We start from the raw sequence: 18795 nt of genomic DNA, 5'->3' as shown, positions 1-18795 counted from the left end.
TTAATTTCTTAATTTTATTTAAGCAATATGAGATAAATGGGAAATATTACCATTCTAATTTAGAGAGGGAATGTAGGAAGTCCTACATCTGAAGGAAGGGAGGAGTCTCTGACTGGGAATTGTAGGAGCAGCATAAAACCAGGCTCCTTGTAAGGCCTATGAACTTGACCTAAGTCTTGAAAGAGCTGGGTTTTCTTGTCTTCATGCAGAGAGCTTAGGGCAGGAAGGAAGCCTCCTTCTGCACCTCTGTCTGCCATAGCCTCAAGCAATTCCAAGAAATGTGCCCAGCCTTGGAGCAGAAGAGGGAATTAAATATTCTATAGTACACCAAACTGCAATACATTCAAAGCATTCATTTGCATCATGTGAATGATGCTGTCTCTGGGGAGCAGGATTATATATGATCTTTATTTTCTTTTATATAGTGTCAACTATTGTTTTGTATTCTTCCACCAGGAGAATACATTCTATCTATTATCAGAATACAAAATTATGAAAACAAATCCAGGTATTGGAAAAATGATAACCCTCTAAATGATCACTTTGTGATTACTTGGCATCAGGGTGACAATGCTGTAAGGAGATTGTATTTTCTTGGCATTGGCTGTTGGGAGTTGGGAGTTGGCTGATATCATGAAGACTAAGTTAAGCAGAAGGAAATCTAATTTCTATAAGAAATATGTTTCCAAAAAATCAATTTAATTAATTTATTTGCTGGTCCTGGGGCTTGAACTCAAGGCCTGCACACTCTCCTTATACTTCCTTTTGCTCAATGCTAGCACTACTGCTTGAGCCACAGCACCACTTCTGCCTTTTCCTGAGGAGTTTATTGCAGATAAGAGTCTCACGGATTTTCTTGCCCGGGCTGGCTTTGAACAGTGATCCTCAGATCTTAGTCTCCTGAGTAGGTAGGATTACAGGCGTGAGCCACTAGGAATATGTTTTTAAGAGCATGGATGGCAATGCAATAGAAATGTCTCCTACAGGTGGGTCTCATCCAGTGGGTATAGATACATGATTTGACTCGTTGCTACCAGCTCTTCTCCTCCCGTGTATGGATCATTAAAGAAAAAGCAATCTCTAGATGCAGACTCCACCTAAAGAGAAGACTTCATTAAATCTCTCACATCAAGCCAGCTTTCTCAAATCCTGAGTGTTTCCTCTTCAGCTTGACAGGTTTAATTTTTAATAATCAATGAATTAAAGTGTTCAAAAATGCCCAAGAGCTTATGTTTCATAAAGAGATTTCCATGGGTGATGCAGACTAGAAGTATGTATAAGATTCTAAAACCTCTAGCAGTAAATTCACTTGAAGGATTTTCAGTAAGGTACCTGAGACAAAACACGGAGTTTCTGCCTTCATGAAAAAGCCAGTGTTTCTTCCCTTGTGCCTTGAGCAGACCCACTGCCTCTCTGGGTACAATTCTTGCATGATTAAAAGACCAGTTAATTCACAACTGCTTCCTCCACCCAAACCCTCTTAGCTGTCAAAACAGAAACAGAGTATATTTTCTATACTTACATGTACAGAATGGATTTTATATTTCATGTAAAATATACATGGCATGTGTATTTTAAAGCCTTTTGTATCTTCATGGATTTGCTATAAAATGGATTAAGAACACAGGTGTAGATAGTTCTCTAGGGACATTTGTCATTTTGGCTTTCCATGGATTATTTTTTCACAGCTCTAACTTGCAGATATAAGATCCATTTAAAATACATTTTAGATTCAGAATCAAGGCTGTCTTTAATCCACGTGATGTGAGTTTTCATTTTGCATGTTTCAAAACCAACAACATCCAAATAACATGAGACCAGGGAACTGCCCTGCAGAATTTGAGTACAGAGATAAGAGGGAATTTGTGAGGTGTCCTAGGGTCTGAAAGCTCCTGGAAATGAGAAGATAAGGAATTAAAACCATCAGTGTGCTAGCTGGGCACAGGCTAGCTCATGCCTGTAATCCTAGCTACTCAAGAGGGTGAGATCTGAGGATTGCAGTTCAAAGCCAGCTTGGGCAAGAAAGTCCATGAGACTCTTATCTCCAATTAACTATCAGAAAACTGGAAGTGGAACTGTAGATCAGCAAGAGCTAGGCTTGAGCAAAGAAGCTCAGGGACAGCACCCAGGCCCTGAGTTCAAGCCCCAAGACCAACCAACAAAACAAAACGAAACAAAAATTAAAAGCCACCGACCTTCAGGGCACTAACCCCACAGGTGACTTGGTGAAGGTCAGTTCTTACTTAAGCTCCTTCAGTGACATCCTCCCTCTGACTTGTTGGTTGTCCCAAGGACAAGCCTAGCTTCTCTGCAACTCCTGCTGTGCCACAGATCCCAAGAGAGCAACCAGCCAGCTTCTGGCAAGTCCCTGAAAATACTGGTAGCTCCTTATGACCTGACCATTGCTACAATCATTCCTATGAATGCTTCTTGTTGAAAGGCTGTATGTTTTCGCTAGATCTTCTACTAGAAAATGGACTCTTAATAGGCTTGAGTCAATCCTAAGGGATATCTCTTACCACCCAGAAGGGAGTATTGGTAGATGTGTGTAGTACGAGTTTGACATGCTCTGTCTTATAATAGATGTGGAAATGCACAGTATTTCCCTAATTTCTCTTCCTTCCTTCCTTCCTTCCCTTCTTTCCTTCCTTCCTTCTTCCCTCCCTCTCTCCCTCCTTCTTTCCTTCATTTTCCCTCCCTTCCTCCTTTCTTCTTTCTTCCCTCCCTTTTCTTTCCTTCCTTCTTTTCCTCTTTCCTGTCTCTCCTTTTTTTTCCTTTCTTCACACCAAATGCAAAAGAACAAAAATAAGAAAATTAGAGACATTTCCCCCCCTAGCATTTAAAGACATAAATCCCTATCAGTTAATTGCTTTCTGGATTCTAGAAATCAGTATCCACTGGAATATTCTGTTCCTTCTCTCCTTTCTGTCTACCCCACTTGTCCCCAGAATCCATCACTGCCCAGTCTAGCTGCAATGCACCTGCTCTGTTTTCCCTCAAATACCTCACAGGCATCCCAATGTGCATTTAACAGAGCTGATGGGTCGTTGTTGTTTTAATCCTTTCCATTACCTACTTTTCCATCTGCCCTATAAACTCTGTTCTATCTGGTTCTCCATAGTCACCCCAAAATTCAACTCCGAGTCAATTCTAATGAGACTTTATTTTTTTAGGAAATGAATAGGCAATATTGTTTATTGCCAAATGAAGTTAACCTGTGCCCTCAAACTAATTGTAAACTGCCCATTGAGCCCAAGTCTCTTTCTTATGTTGCTAATGATTAGAAATCACAAAGAAAAGAAGACATGAACGCTAAAAGAACTTCTACCAAGCAAAGGCAAAAGGAAGTGGAGAGTACACCTAAACACACCTAAGAGGTCATTCTGTTAGTGAGTTAGGATGGGAGGCTCCAGCCCCCAATGGGGGACTAACACACAGCAAACAAAATCATTGTCTTTTCCAGCACTGTCGATGAGGAACTTACCTGTATTCCAGAACTCCAGGTAGAAAAAGAAAGTAAATTTCCCAAATTATTCTAACTGGTGATTCAACAGAATAGTGTAAGTTACTGTTTAGTTTCTGTTCTCCAGACACCCCTGAGGTCCAAGTCATGCACAAACCACACATAGAATTGAGAGAGCATTATTGAACAGCTAGCCAACTTCCTCACAGAGAACATGGCTGGGGATGCTGAGAGCTGTGTGAGCTAAAGAGCATGCAAGGTAAACAGGATGAGCAGCTAAGGCCCTTCCACTGCTTTTACTGCTCTCCCACATGCCTATCTATCTATCTATCTATCTATCTATCTATCTATCTATCTATCTATCTATCTATCTATCTATCTATCATCTATTGAATATATACATATTCTATACCCCCAATCACACGAATCTACCAAGCTACCATTACCCCAAACAATCTCTCTTGGGTAATTATAAATCACACAACTGGCAATAAAAGGTTTACAAGGTGGATGGTTAAGTCAGAATCTTTATCATGAGTATGGGTTAGAGAAAAAGTCAGATGGACTGAGGCTATGATTTCTAGGAAAGAGATTACGTTAGTGGTAATGTCTAGGTGTTAAATGTGTGTTACAGATGTGGGGGGGGCACTTTCTTGGACAATAAACAAAGCAAAACAAAACAAAAAACCAAGAAGAAAAACAAGCAAAAGAGTGCAGTCAACAGTGGCGGCCTAGGCTCTCCGGTGTCCAATTAGGAAGCATGATAAATGACTTGTAAGGTCGCTCCCCCCACTGGTTTGTGGAGGATATGAGCTGACAACTCTCAGCAGAGTCTCCGTGAGGAGTCCGCAGGCTCCTCTCCTACATCTGGTGCAAGTGAACACCTTAAATTGGAATTCCAATCTCATTATGTCATGCTGTGTTCTTACTTGGCAGGTGTGTTTCTGCACAGCAGTGTACAAGGGGAGATATAAGGTGGGATGGATGACAGGGAGCTTTCTCCATAACCGTGCTTGCCTAGTTTAACTCCTACGAAGATGTTGTGGTGGTGAAAGAGCATGGTGAAGACTGGGCGACTGGATAAGAGAAGTCGATACTGAGCTCAAGCCGCACAGACTCCATTTCCATGAGAGACAGTGTCTTTGTGGTGTTTGCATGGCTGCTAACCAATATCTGGAAGTGAATGTTAGTATTGCCTAAATTTTCTCTTTGGTTTTGTTTGAATGATGTCAAGAAAGAATATAGAGTACGAAGTGACTCTTGAAAAGAGTTGTAGAGAAAGAAAAAAAATTCAGAAACAGATATAAGGAATAAGAATTAGAGATGACACAGAAGGGGATTAAGGATAGACTAAAATTAAGTTTTATGTTTGGGTTTCTAAGGTATCACATTTGTCATGGACTGGGATTGAACTAATCATTTTAATGCTTAGAAGACTATGCATTTCGTCTGTGGGGGGAGGGGTGCCGAAGAGGTAGCTCAGGGCCTTTTGCATGTCAAATACTCTTCCATGGAGTAGATTCTTAGTCTTGTTTCTTCTTAATTGTAATTAGTGCTACTTCCTTTAAGGATTCTATACTCTGTTCTGGACCCTAGAGCTAAGCTTCCGAAGAAAAGATATTTGATGGTTGTACCCAGTAATACTTCTCTTGCTAAATGTCCCAGGAGAAAAACACCAAGGTAAGCTTTGTTAGGGATGCACTCAAGAAACTGGGGAGTCTGCCTGTCAGCCTCTGTCCCTTCAACATCCCGTCTTCTCAGTCTTTGGGGCAGGCCGCCAATAATTTTCATTGCAAGTCTCATGGAGCTCTTCGGAGGCAGTTTTATTCCTTTTAATTAAAAAGACAAGGCTGCCAATTACTTAAACTTAATCCCCAAATGTAATTGTTACTTTGAAAGATTTTTTTCCTTCATCAAGCTCATCTAAGAGCAATATTTCCATCAAATTAAAATTTAGTGGAAGCATGGATTTTCAAAAATATATTCATTTTCAAATCCCTGCTGCCTCTAGAAATCCAAATAGCCTAGCAAGGGAGATCACCAGGTGAAGGTTGACTAGCATAGCCCAACCCCAGCTTGGAAAATAGGAAGAGGCCTTAGAGGGGTCTTTAGCATTTTCTGATCAATAAACTGATGCTATAGGAGTTTTTAGGCATTTGGCTTGAAGCTAAATGTAAATTCAAAGAGAAATTACCCATTTAAAGAAGGCTGTCAATAAGTTTCAGGTTGAGTCTTGGTAGCAAAGTTTGACAGGAACAGTTGAGGAAGTAGCAGAGGAAGAACAGGAGGGTGAGGAGAGAGGGGTAAGGCTAAAATGGAGATAGGGTCTCACTATTACAGTTGGCTCTAAACTACTGGATGTTGACAAGTGAATTATTGGTCTCAGTGAAACACTGGGTATGACTTTCACTTGGTTCCTCAGAAGTTAAAAAAATTGTGAGAAAGACTCTTATTTCCAGTAAAAGATCCATAGCATCAAGTATTATGGTCAATTTTTAATTATTTACATTTGCTTAATCATGGCCCATGATATTTGCTATAACTTTGTTTTGACATGGATATTTAACTTCCATCATTAAAAATAAGATGGTTGTATCCTGTTAGCCACTAGGAAGAGTCTGCATACCTCAGGGGTAGAATCTTTAGATTGATGTCTGTGGATTACTTTAATACATGTCACATAGTGTATGATCATGATCAGTGTCTCTAAAGTGCAATATTATGACAGTAGTAAAAAAACCCACAATACAAAAATGAAACATATCTTATATTTGGCCTTGAGATGGTTCTACTTCTAAACTTCTCAACAGTACGAGCATTTAAAATATCCTTAGAATCTATAACACTTCAAATGATAACAAAACCATAATGAATTCACATCTCCTTGGATATCCATGCAAAATGACACAAGTGTACCTTTTAAAGACAGTACTTTAAAAAAAAGCATAGAAAATATATGCATTTGAATATGAGTATTTTAAATTCAGTATGCTTTCTTTCTATGAACTTAAAGCTCTTTTTTAATAAGTTATTGAAGATACTACTTTGAACTTACAGGCATGAAAAATATAATTTCTTTCCCATTTCACAGTTGGAAAAACTGAATTACAGAGAACAATGCCAGTAATTATCCATGATTAATGGAGGTGTGTATGTAAATCAGTCTGAATAAGTGTGTGAAATTAAATGTGCTGATGCCAGATAGTTCTTCCTCCATGCCTTTTTTTTTTTTTAAAAAAAAAGAGGATGAATGCTTTCAAATAAATCTGTGTGAGTCAAGCAAACATCTCTCTCACTCTCTCTCTCTTCTACCCCTCTCTCTCTCTGTGTTTGGTATATTTGAAAATGAACTTAGAAAATACATGTGGATACTAAACTATCATGAATTTTAAGTCTGGTAATATGTACAAAAATTAAAAAATTCATCAGACAGGTGTATATCTAAGGAATATTATGAGTGCAGAGGTAATATACCATACTCGTGGGATTGTATTCCAAGTAGTTGATTGATCATTAAACCATGTGGGAGGGGTAGGGTAGATATGTACAAGACTGAAAATGGAACAATGAAGCTTGTGGAGATTGGTTTAGGAAGGAGGAAGTCAGTGAAGAACAATGACAGAGCCGGGAGCTGGTGGCTCACGCCTGTAATCCTAGCTACTCAGGAAGCTGAGATCTGAGGATCACGGTTCAAAGCCAGCCGGGGCAGGAGAGACCGTGAGACTCCTATCTCCAATAAACCACCAGAAAACCGGAAGTGGCGCTGTAGCTCAAGTGGTAGAGCGCTCCCCTTGAGCTGAAGAGCTGAGGGACAGCGTCCAGGCCCAGAGTTCAAGCCCCACGACCAACAACAACAAAAAAAAAGAACAATGACAGAAGGGGTGAATCTGATCAAGGTACATTGTACACATATATGAAAATATCAAAATGAAATCACCTTGTATAACTAACTGTTGCTAATCAACATGTATGAGGAAAGAGGATGGGAGAAAGTGCATACTGCTTTCTTAGGGTTATGGGGATTGATTGAGTTAATATAAGTCAAAGATCTTATACCTCTCGGTAAAAGAGCAACCTATTAAAGATGTTAGCAGTGGTTATTATATTAATGGCATTGTTGTTATTTAAGGAGCTATAAAGGAGCATTTTCTATGATTTCCAGGATGATATCCTATAAAAAGTAAATGAAATTCTAGGGATTATCCAGTGATCTTTATAGCATGGAATAGATTGAGGGTTTTCCTATTTTCCCATTCCTAGGAGCAGGGCTATCTGCTCCTTTACTGATGGTAGGCCTACCTATAAGAACACCAATCTCCCTATAAGAGAAAATATACCAGGCTGACTTCAAATGTATGCAAGCTTGGTTTGTTTGTTGGTTGGATACTAATTCTTTCCCAAGTTTAATTCTGGGGTGGTGGTTGTTTTGTTTTGAGAGAGCTTTAGACAGCTGTATTAATCATGCAAACCCAGCCATGTGCAATGTGTTTTATCAATGGAAAAACAGCAACTGATTGGCAAACAGCTGTGCACAGACCCAGTGCAATGCCTGAACCTGGAAGATAATCTCCACATTTCCCAAACCCACTCGCCACACGGGGTTAGTGATTGGAAAGGCTGTTCACTTGGGGGAAATAATCAGATGAGAGGCAAATAAGTGAGACAGAGTTCAGGGAGTTGTTTTTTTGTTGGTGTTGCGTTTTGTTTTTGTTTTTGTTTTTAAGAAGCAGTGATGGAGCCTAGAGAGCCAGACGCTCAAGGGAACTTTTGGCTGGGGAGCTGTTAAAACAAAACAATGGCGGTTTGTCCTTGTCCTTTTCCCTTCTCTCACTTGATTCTTAGCTTTCTGAGACTGGTTTCATCACCTCATCCTGAACCTATAACCCTTCCCAATGTGAAGGCCTCTCTAGGGGCATGTGAATTATGAAGAAGGCCCATGCACAGGGAAGCAGACGGGGAGACTTTTATCAATGCCCAGACTTCTGAGGGCCCAGGAAGTAAGCTGAGGAAATAACAAGCTAGAAAAGTTTCCTCAGACATTTCGAGATGGCTCTTTACTCATTTTACAATTCAGTGGACTTTCTGCAGCAGTAGAGTTGGGGGTGGGGAGGGGAGGGGAGGGGGATGGAGGAGAGTGTATTTATGCAAATATATGCAATTTGGGAATCATTTTCCGAATGAATAAACCTAATTTAAAATTAATGGGATAAAAACTTCTATCAGAAACAGATCAAGGCTGGAATACTACTTATTTTCTTTATTTTTTTTTCCTATGTATCTTTTAAAGTATGGAATAAGGAAGTGTGTGTGTGTGTGTGTGTGTGTGTGTGTGTGTGTGTGTGTGTGTGTGTGTGTGTGTGTGTGTGTGTGTGTGTGTGTGTGTGAGTGAGTGTCTGGCACAGGAGCAAAGGACATTTGGGACAATTTCTAATTGGCCACATCCAATACATATTACTCTTTGGTGTGATTCCAACATTATTATCATCACTGCAGAAAATCAAGCAATATGATGATGGAAACCCTAGGGAAATGCATTTGATTTATTGAGCCTTGTTTTGGCTTAATCACAGCTTAAGGGGGTTTAGGCCTACATTCTTGCTGATGCTCAGCAGTGCATCCTCTGTTGGCCTGATGGGTATGGAGCATTGAGAAGAAAGACAACCCTTCAGTGAGAAGTGTTGACAAAGAAGGAGCCAAAGTGAAATCTGAATGTTAGGAGAAGAGGAAGTTCTTTTTTTTTTTTTTTAATCATAGGAGGGCAGAAAGGAATCTTTATGACTTTCTGCTGTCAAGACACCTTAAGGGAAAATAGGGTTATGATATTCAGTGTACACCTGAGAAAATGGAACCAGGTAACTTGGGAAGATGAATGGGATTTGGAGAGATGGGGTGACACTGATGAAGATACATTATACTCATGAATTGTTCTGTTAAATGGAAATCCCTTTGTACAACTACTCAAGGATAATAAAAAATATTTTTAAAAAAATCTTAGGGACATTAGTTGGTCCAAAATTCTTCTGACCGTTTATTACAAACAATTGCTGCTGGACATGTTAACATTTTGGGAATAAATTAGGAACAAAATATGAATTTGATTAAATGAGAGAGTCTTACATTATACTTATAAAGACAGACTTTATATAACTATTTAGATACTAAATTGGCAACCAAGGGAAAGTGTATCTCACAGGATTGGTCATCTTGATTAGACAGAGGAGAAGGAAAAAAAGGGATTAAATCCCTAGGGGGGTTAGAGTCTTGTGAAGAGCAGGGAATTTAAGAGGGGGCAGCCTCTCACACCAGCTATCCCAAATCCCCATGAACAGCTTTTCAATTTCCACTAGCAGAAGCCCAAAGTATTAGTAGTAAGAGAAACTATATTCTCTAAATCTATTGGATCTAAGAAAGCTAACTACAGTCTACCTATAACATAAAATCGAATGAGGGTCATTCTCCAATCAACAATTCAGTTTGTGGGCAATGGAAAGTTCAACATGCTCCATCTCTAGGCAAGCATGTGTTTCCATATCTGACAGCTGTCTTTTGTGAACAGTGTCTGGCTTCACTTTGTTCCATGTTACCTATGTCACAACATGCAATCAGATAAATATTTGAGCTTGTGGCTGCAGAACTCCCCTCACAGAGGGTAGCTAGAGAAATCATGATACTGTGCCATGCTCATCTTGGATGGGACACGACCTCTTTGAAAGTGCTATCCACTGGGATAACTGTGTATGTACGTGCTTTCCATATTAAGATATTTGCAAGATGGCAACACGATAAAATAGTGTCAATCTTTGCAGCAACACTAGAAGATAAATGTCTTAAAATAATTGTGGCATGTCAGGAATTCAAGATAGGGATAGTTTCCATGAACACTAAATTTTGTGTCAAGTTTTAAAAGAATCAGGCACATTTTAACAGTTTTATTTTTAGTGGCTGGGATATGAAACAGATTTCATTAATGTTTTAGGAAGTTTTTTTTTTTACTCAACAGAGTTCTAAATTTTTATATTAAAATATTTGGATACTTCTTAAAATGTAATAATAAACTCTTTTATTAAGCTGTCTTATTATTCCGGGAAACCTTGCAGTACCCATTTCAAATGTAATTAAAGTAAGTTTGCATATATGTGATAGCATATTTATGCAAAACATTGTATTATTGACATTCTGAATATCCATACTCAATTTTGGTCTAATTTTTAGCTTGGACAAGTGCTAATGGAACATGATCTTTCTTCAAACTTATGAAACAGCAGCTTTCCACCGTTAATTCTGAGCACATTTTCTTTATAGTGTGGATGATAATCTCATTTAATTGGATTTATTTTTTCCACACTAGGCCCTGCATGGCCTACTTTCCATTTTTTTTCCTCAGGTCTTTGAGTGCTATTTGCAAATCACTTTTCTGGAATTTAATTTCAATGGTAGGTTAGTTTCATTTCAGATTTTTTTTGTATTATTTTAATTTTATTTGCCAATTTGCCTTTAAATAGCCTTAAGCTAGAGAGTCTTGGCTGCGACTTGCATCTAAATGTGAAGTTGGAGGCACAATTCAATTTGGAAATGTAGAAGGTTTTATGAAAAAGAATACAGAATAACTACTTAAAAATCTTTTTTCTAAAGTAATTATGTTAAAAAGAAAAAAAAATCTGTAAGTTGGCTGAGAATTTAAGGCAAAGTAGTATCCTTGTAATTTGGTTGAGTTTAACCTTGGACTTCAAATTCAAATAGTATAATTTTCCACCTGGAAGGCGGTGAGTGGATGCATTTGTAGTTTATGGTGTTAAAAAGCTAGAAAATGTAAGCATCTGTTTTCCACATTTGTGAGTGGTTTATAGTTAGCGATGATAAATACTGATTAAATACAAAGAATTGCTCTCAGGTACAGCATTGCCCAGCTGCTGACCAGCCTGAAATTAGTTCAGGTAACCCACATGTATAATAGGGGTAGCACACTGTTTTTTGACTGTTCAACAGCAAAAACAAACAAACGAAAAACAAAAAAAAAATTTCTACTATTTGTGACTGTTGTGTTATTGATGTTGGAGAATGACCCAGCAGTAGATCTACAGTGACAGAAATCATACTGACCTTGAATGGGGTGGGGGATTGTGGGTAAAACACGCTCTAAAGGGGAAAAATGGTAAACAACATGGAGAGTTTCAATATATACATGTAAATGTTTCTGTTGTTCAGCCACTCACACAATTACAAAACAGACGAATTCCCATGCCTTTAGGATCCTGATTCTCATAAGGTGATTATTTGTTCTTTCTGTTAATACAAAAGCTTCAAAGAGAGGTTGTCAAGTAATTAAAACCACAACACCTTTTGAAAAAGTCTGACAAGAGTAAGAAGACTAGGTTAGATTGTGGTAACCTTCCAGGCCCTTTCTCTCTCCACTGGAACCATCTACTGCCAGGACTTTAGAACTTATACAGCATAGAGGCTGTTTATAGAAAATACTGAAATCCAGGTGATGCAACTTGATCCTTTTGCTCATGACAGATGGAAACTGTGGCTACTGACAGCTACTTTTTCTCCCTCAGCCACACAGCTCATCATCATTAGCCAAGTATCTTTAAAATTTATTTTTGGAAAAACTAACTCTACATCTCTGTTAGGTTTTTGTTTCCATATTAGTGAAGCTCCTGTAGGAGTCATGCGCAGGTAATTCATTTCTTGCAATCATACAGTTTTATTTTTAATCTGTTCCTTATTCACACCCTTTTGATAGAACACAATCTTGTGTGAAATTTGATAGCCAATCAAACTTGCTTCCTGATCCTTCCTGCTGAATTGTAAAAAGAACTTCCCTTTTGAGCTCTGAGGTTTTATGCTTTCAAGTCTGTCACAGTTCTAAAGCAGGGCTACTGACTACAAATTGAATATGTTAATAGAACTTAAGTTATAAGGTACCCTTCATATTTCTTATTGAAAACCTAGGTTTAGCTCTAAATTCTCCCCTGACACTTTCAGCAAGTAGAATGATGCATTATTTGCTACCTATCTCTGAACATCATAATGTAACACAATTAGCACATTTTTTGCACATGAATAATCATGCTTAAAAAATGACCAAGGAGCTGGGTGGCGTGGTGGCTCACGCCTGTAATCCTAGCTACTTGGGAAGCTGAGATCTGAGGATCACAGTTCAAAGCCAGCCCAGGCAGGAAAGTCCATGAGACTCATCTCCAATAAACCACTAGAAAACCGGAAGTGGCACTGTGGCTCAAGGGGTAGAGTGCTCGCCTTGAGCTGAAGAGTGCAGGGACAGCGCCCAAGCCCAGAGTTCAAAAAACAAAAACAAAAACAAAAAAACAAAAGAAAACAAGGTTAAATGAAGATTAGGAAAAACCAAAACCATAGAGGAAAGCATACGTACATACTCAAATCTTATCTTCCTTCCCTCTTACACCATATGGAAAAGTAGATTTTACCTGATCTTTTTCAATACATTTGGCCACTAAAGAAACCCAGACTCCACGCAGAGTGAACTCTTTAGCTTAGCTCAAAGTTTCCTAAGTGCCCTAAGACAAAGCAGGTCAATAACAACCCCGTGAACAACTGTTACACAAGTGTCATGTGGAAAAATGGTTTGAACCTTCACTGGTTATATGGTATCAAGTTTCCAGCTTTGAAAATAAATAGCAGAGCTACTTGGAGCATTTATGTAGCAGTTGGAGACCACTGTCCCATGCGATGCTCTTTCTACTGTATTTTATTTTTATTATTACTAGTATTATTCAGACTGTTTAAATGACTCAGCTTATTATTTTCCCATCACACTGTTCACAGCTGGCGAAATGCACTTTGTCCTCATTTTCACAAGACAACTTACATATTGTTAAACCACACTTGCTGGCCTTTTTCATCTGCTTCTCAGCTTGTTATTATGGGCTTAGCTCCACCCTGTTATCCTCATTTTAGGCTTATCACACTCCATTAGTTAGTGCCATTGTCTAAATTTCATTTCTTTTCCTTTGACGTTTCCTTCCATAGATGCTTCCCTTGTGTGGCTTTTTATCCTAATTTTTCCACCAATATTCTGCTGCTCTTTTAGAATGGATGCCAGAGTTTATGGGTTCCAATAAAAATGGTGTGTAAAATAATGTAAATACCATGGAAAATGATAAAAACAAAAATTCAACTTTTCTTTTTATTTCTTTTTTTTTTTTTTTTTTGGGTCCGGTCATGGGGCCTGAACTCTGGGCCTGGGCACTGTCCCTCAGCTCTTCAGCTCAAGGCTAGTGCTCTACTACTTGAGCCACAGCACCACTTCCGGCTTTTTTTCTTTTTGCTTATGTGGTGCTAAGGAATCGAACCCAGGGCCTCATACATGCAAGGCAAGCACTCTACCACTGGGCCACCTTCCCAGCCCGTAGTTTTGTTTTTTAAAAGGAAGGGAGGGTAAGAACTTTGGGCAAACATGCTTGTCCTTTGACTGGGTGGGTCAACTTTTATTGTGAAGATCAAGTTTGTTCAGCACCTGATAGGGAGGTATGAAAACAGAATATCACTGTTGACTCCAGCATTTCAACTGTGGCCTTTAGTTATTCCCTTATCTCTGAGCCCAATTTTTTTTTTTGTTTGTTTTTTGGCTAAATGAGTGTTTGGAGTGTGGGGTGGGATATTATTGGCTGATGGTTCTGGGTAACAGGAGAAACAACTCAATGAGCATCAAGATTTCAAGAGGAAGCATTTGAACTAAAGACACTTTATGATGAAGGCTGGAGTTGACTGTAGGTTGTTTAAACTGAGACGTAATGAATATATTGACATATTTATGATTTATTTCCCAAATGGGTACTGCAGGAAAGTCCAATGGTCTTTCTGCAAGTCAGTCTCTTTGATGCCAATGCTTGAAATGCAAAGTAGTCCAAGTGCTCACCTAAAAAAAGTTTGCACTAGTCTTTCAGACTACATGGGGTTCATGTTCAAACAGTAGCTAAGATTGTTTTATTATATGGCACTACAAGAATTTGTTTTAGAGCTCTTCCAAGAGTTATCTAGTATTAGTGCTGTGTGTTTAACCTCATGTTCCTAAAATAATCACTTAAAATTATTTCTAAAGAAGGGGGGGTCCTTCCTTCCTTCCTTCCTTCCTTCCTTCCTTCCTTCCTTCCTTCCTTCCTTCCTTTCTTCCTTCCTTCCTTCCTTTCTTCCTTTCTTTCTTTCTTTCTTTCTTTCTTTCTTTCTTTCTTTCTTTCTTTCTTTCTTTCTTTCTTTCTTTCTTTCGTTTTTTATTTTTTTTGGTTGGTCGTGGGGCTTGAACTCTGGGCCTGATGCTGTCCCTTAGCTCTTCAGCTCAAGGTTAGTGCTCTACCATTTGAGCTACAGCACCATTTCCAGGGAGGGTGTGTTCTTATGATAAAATCTCATACTGCTAAGTTGCTTAGATTGTATTTAAAATGTATTCAATTATAGGTTTATAAGTTAGTAATCTTTTACAATTGAAAAAGAAATTCATAAAAACCCTAGCTCCTATATATGGCATGGTCAAATGTAGATTTTTTAAAATATTTCTTCCCTTTGTATTGAAGAGCTTGAAAATACCTTACTAATCCATACATTTCTCTAAAGAGGAGGGACCTGATTAGACTATTCTTTACCATGTGCAAAGAACTCTCAAGCTACTCATCTAAAATACTAGTTGAGAATCTTTAGTCATTCAGTAGACCCAAGAATTCTAATGGCAGGTAACAAGAAGGGAAGTAGGTGGTAGCAGAGGTAGTGCTCTTGGCTCTAAAGGAAAAGAACAGTTTTAAGCCAGTAGTTTTTAAACCTCATAAAGTGAAAAGAAAGGAATGAAATGTCTGCAAGCTATATCTCCTGATATTTTTACCTTCTTGCTGGAATTAGACTACCCAAGCACTGTCTTGCTTAGGTGAACTACTTGTATAATGTCGGAGTCATGGGTACACAGCAAGCTTGTCGTGATGACTTAATGAGTTTGTGTATGGAAAGCATTAAGTATATGTACATACTATGGAATGTGCTGCGAGCACTCAATTGGTAGAATGACTTATCACTCCTCTTTTTTTTTTTTTTCCCTTTCCCTCTCACTAACACTGACTCAACATAAGCACCCAAACAAGAAGAACCTACACCTTTGTGATTACTCCTCAGTCACCAGAGTGGAAATAAATTTTGTTATATCTGATAATGGATCTTCTCTGGACATCACCAGAAATCCAAGTCTCCATTTGTGTCACACACACACACACACACACACACACACACACACACACACACACACTCACACACACACACACACACACTCTCACTCACTCCCCTGTCTGACAAAGACTAAGGAGATAAAACCCTGCCCAAAAATACTATCACTGTGGGCTGACACATTAAGAAAAAATATGTAACATAATACCGAGCCCAGTGATGAAGGAAAATATATAAAAAGCATTACTTGACTCCACAGACTTAAGTAGTGCTTGGCAGAGTGTTAGAACATCCAACAAAAAAGAAAATGAGGAAGAAATGCTTCCAGTAGCTGAAGAATAAATGATTATCAATAGAATGTGTTCTTGCACTCTTGGTCAATTATTTTGACCCCCCCTCCTACCCTTTGGAGATCAATATTTGAATAGAGAGTGGAAAAATGTATGTATGAATTATGTTGCGAAGGACAAGTGATCTTAAATTAACACTGCAAAACAGTCAGCATGTCACTGTGGTAGGCCCGATTGAAAAAGTGCTGACCCACCAAGGATGAATAATTGAATCATCGTGAACTCTTCAGGGGCTCTGGCTCTGGTCCGGTCCTGCTGCTGCTTCTGTCTGGCAGCGGTGGCTTACCAGCTGCCACATCTACTCTGGACTGGCTTGGTCAGCAGAACCCTGCTGAAGCACACTGCTCCTTCAGGGCCTCAGGGTGCAGACACTGCGCTGTGGGAGAGGGCCACCAACAACACTTGCATGGAGATTCCTTCTTCCCCTCAGCACCATTTACCTTGAATCTAAGCAATGGGCAATCCATTCCATATATGCACTTTCTTTTTCCTTTGCTTTCCATTTTCTCCTTTCCTCTCTCTATCTCTTTCTTTTTCTTTTCTCTCTCCTTCCTTCCTTCCTTCCTTCCTTCCTTCCTTCCTTCCTTCCTTCCTTCCTTCCTTCCTTCCTTCCTTCCTTCCTGACTTCTTCTCCTTCTTCCTCTCCCTGTCCCCCACCTGCCCTAGAGTCCTGAATGAGCTGTGCTACCATAAAGCTTCATCTTTAGGGTTTCAGCTCTGGAGGTTGGAATGACATGCCTCCCACATCTAATTAATGGATCTGGGATGCATGGGTACCATTCTTATTGCAAAAGAACAAAAGTTTCCCCTCCCCTTGCCCCTAGAATGTTCAAAATTAAGCTTAGTGTCTAATTATGAACAGGACAGTTGACCCATTATTTTTCTATATTTTAATAGTTCCTTGCCTAATGACCTTTTATATTGTAGTCTTCGGTAACTATAGCATCTATTAACTTTACCAGAAGGTAGGAATGCAATTCCAAGCCCAATGTGGCTGCATATTTATGCAGCTAAATGAGGAACTAATGCCTGAGAGGGCTGCTGTGGAGAGGGCAGTGTGGGACCGCTGAGGGGTAGCATGTCATTAATCACTGCACCATGAAATACATAATTAAGAATGACTTCTTCCAAATTGTCAAGGGCATTCTAGTTCCCCGACTATCAGTTTACAAAAGAAATTTAACAGAATTCTTCCTGTATGTATGTGCCAGTACTGAAGTTTAAACGCCTGGCCTAGAGATGTTGCAAAGCTATTTTGCCTAAAGCTTGTACTTTACTCCTTAAGCGACACTTCCACTTCTGACTTTTGGCTGGTGAATTGGAGATAAGAGTTTCATGGTTTGGGTTATTGGTTGCTTTTGAACCATGCTTCTCAAATCTCAGCCTCTTAAATATCTAGTATTACAGGTGTGAGCCACCAGCATCCATCCAGCTTGATGTTTTCATAATTTCATTAAGTCCTTTAGTGACAAGACAGTGGCATTATAAGTCTCAAGACTGACTTTCACTACCTCAGTCATATATTGTCATTATCTTTCACCCAGTCCAAGCTCTGCTCTCTTGATTCCAAGTCTTCTATCTTTCTACTCTCCTTTCTCTTCATCTTTCTCAGTCTAGAGGCACCATTTTATTTATTAGCATATATCTTATTTTCCATGTGATGAAGAAAACACATTTCAATGCAATTGTATGTTTAGTCACTTTTTAAAACCAAACCAGTTGTCCCATTCTTCTATTCTTCAGTCATTTAAAACCTTCTTGTTAGGTTTAAGCTGTTCTAGCTAAAGTTCGCTTAACTTTGTCAGAATCTTGAATTCATATTTGAGGCTGGTTTTTGTCCATACTTGTCAAATCCTTACTGTGAGGGATCAATCGTGCTACATTTCTTAATATATATGATCCCAAGTGTCTATGGTTATTGATGTCTTTGGTTGAAGCAAAGAACACTGCTGTTTGGCCTTATGAGACAGACAGGAATATGCATTTTAAACTTCATATTGATTTGGCATTAGGCATTCTATCAATTTGTCATAGACTGATGCTAGTGAGAGATATGAATGAGAGTCTAAAGGCCAAATTTAGGGTAGTTTGTGCTGGTTATATGTGTGTGTGCACATATATATATATTTTTTTTTTTCTTGGAGCTTGAGTAGTTTTAAAGTGATTTTCATATTGTATTTTAAGAGAAATCTCTGTTAAATTGATTTTTATTCTAAGAATCTTTTGTTCTTAAAGTTTCATCTAAACAGAATAAGACAAGATAAAGATATTATCCTGGTCATAGTTTTTCCAACTGAGCTTGTGCAGAAAAATAGTATTGCAAAATAAGAACAGTGCATTTTTGTAGACATTGCCATTTGGTTTAAATGAATGTTGGGACTCAGCATTTGCTAACTTTTTGGGGTTTTTTTGTTTTTTGATTTTAACTCAACAAATGAGTTGTTATTCCAAGTCTTATCATTTTCCTCTTCTATTTCTCAGGAGACATTTGTGTCTATACTCCTAGCTGCTGGATAAGGCAGAAGGCTCAGAGTCCTGAGTATAACATTCTGTTTAAGAGCAAGACTTCTAGATGAGGTCTACTACTAACATCTCACTTTGAAATGACTGACCACTTTTGAGTCAACTTTCAGGGTCTTCTCTGATTTTCAATCAGGCTGTTTTTCCTACCAATCCATCCCCATTGCAAAAAAGGACACTGGAGAAGTAGTGTTTCCTTCTGTTAAATAGAAGCCTTCTGTAGCCATGGCCCCCTCATTTAGATTTTATGTTATAATCATTTACTCTATCCTCTCC

General features: G+C 38.7%; 1 protein-coding gene across 2 annotated transcripts in view; it reads right to left on the bottom strand.

Moving 5' to 3' along the window:
• Lsamp (limbic system associated membrane protein) overlaps positions 1-18795 on the bottom strand; it is a 615403-nt gene that overhangs the window by 18941 nt on the left and 577667 nt on the right. The window contains exon 7 of one of the 2 annotated variants that reach the window (XM_070030168.1): positions 11564-11599. The exons of the other annotated variant lie outside the window; for it this stretch is intronic. Within the exon in view, the coding sequence (XP_069886269.1) occupies positions 11564-11599 (36 nt within the window). The remainder of the gene's footprint in view (positions 1-11563; positions 11600-18795) is intronic. 2 annotated transcript variants of the gene reach the window in all.

This window comes from Dipodomys merriami, unplaced genomic scaffold (genome assembly GCF_024711535.1).
Source record: "Dipodomys merriami isolate MVZ:Mamm:240054 unplaced genomic scaffold, mDipMer1.0.p SCAF_2, whole genome shotgun sequence".
NCBI lineage: Eukaryota > Metazoa > Chordata > Mammalia > Rodentia > Heteromyidae > Dipodomys > Dipodomys merriami.
The sequence above is the reverse complement of the archived record's forward strand: the minus strand, read 5'-3'. Positions and strand labels throughout refer to the sequence as shown.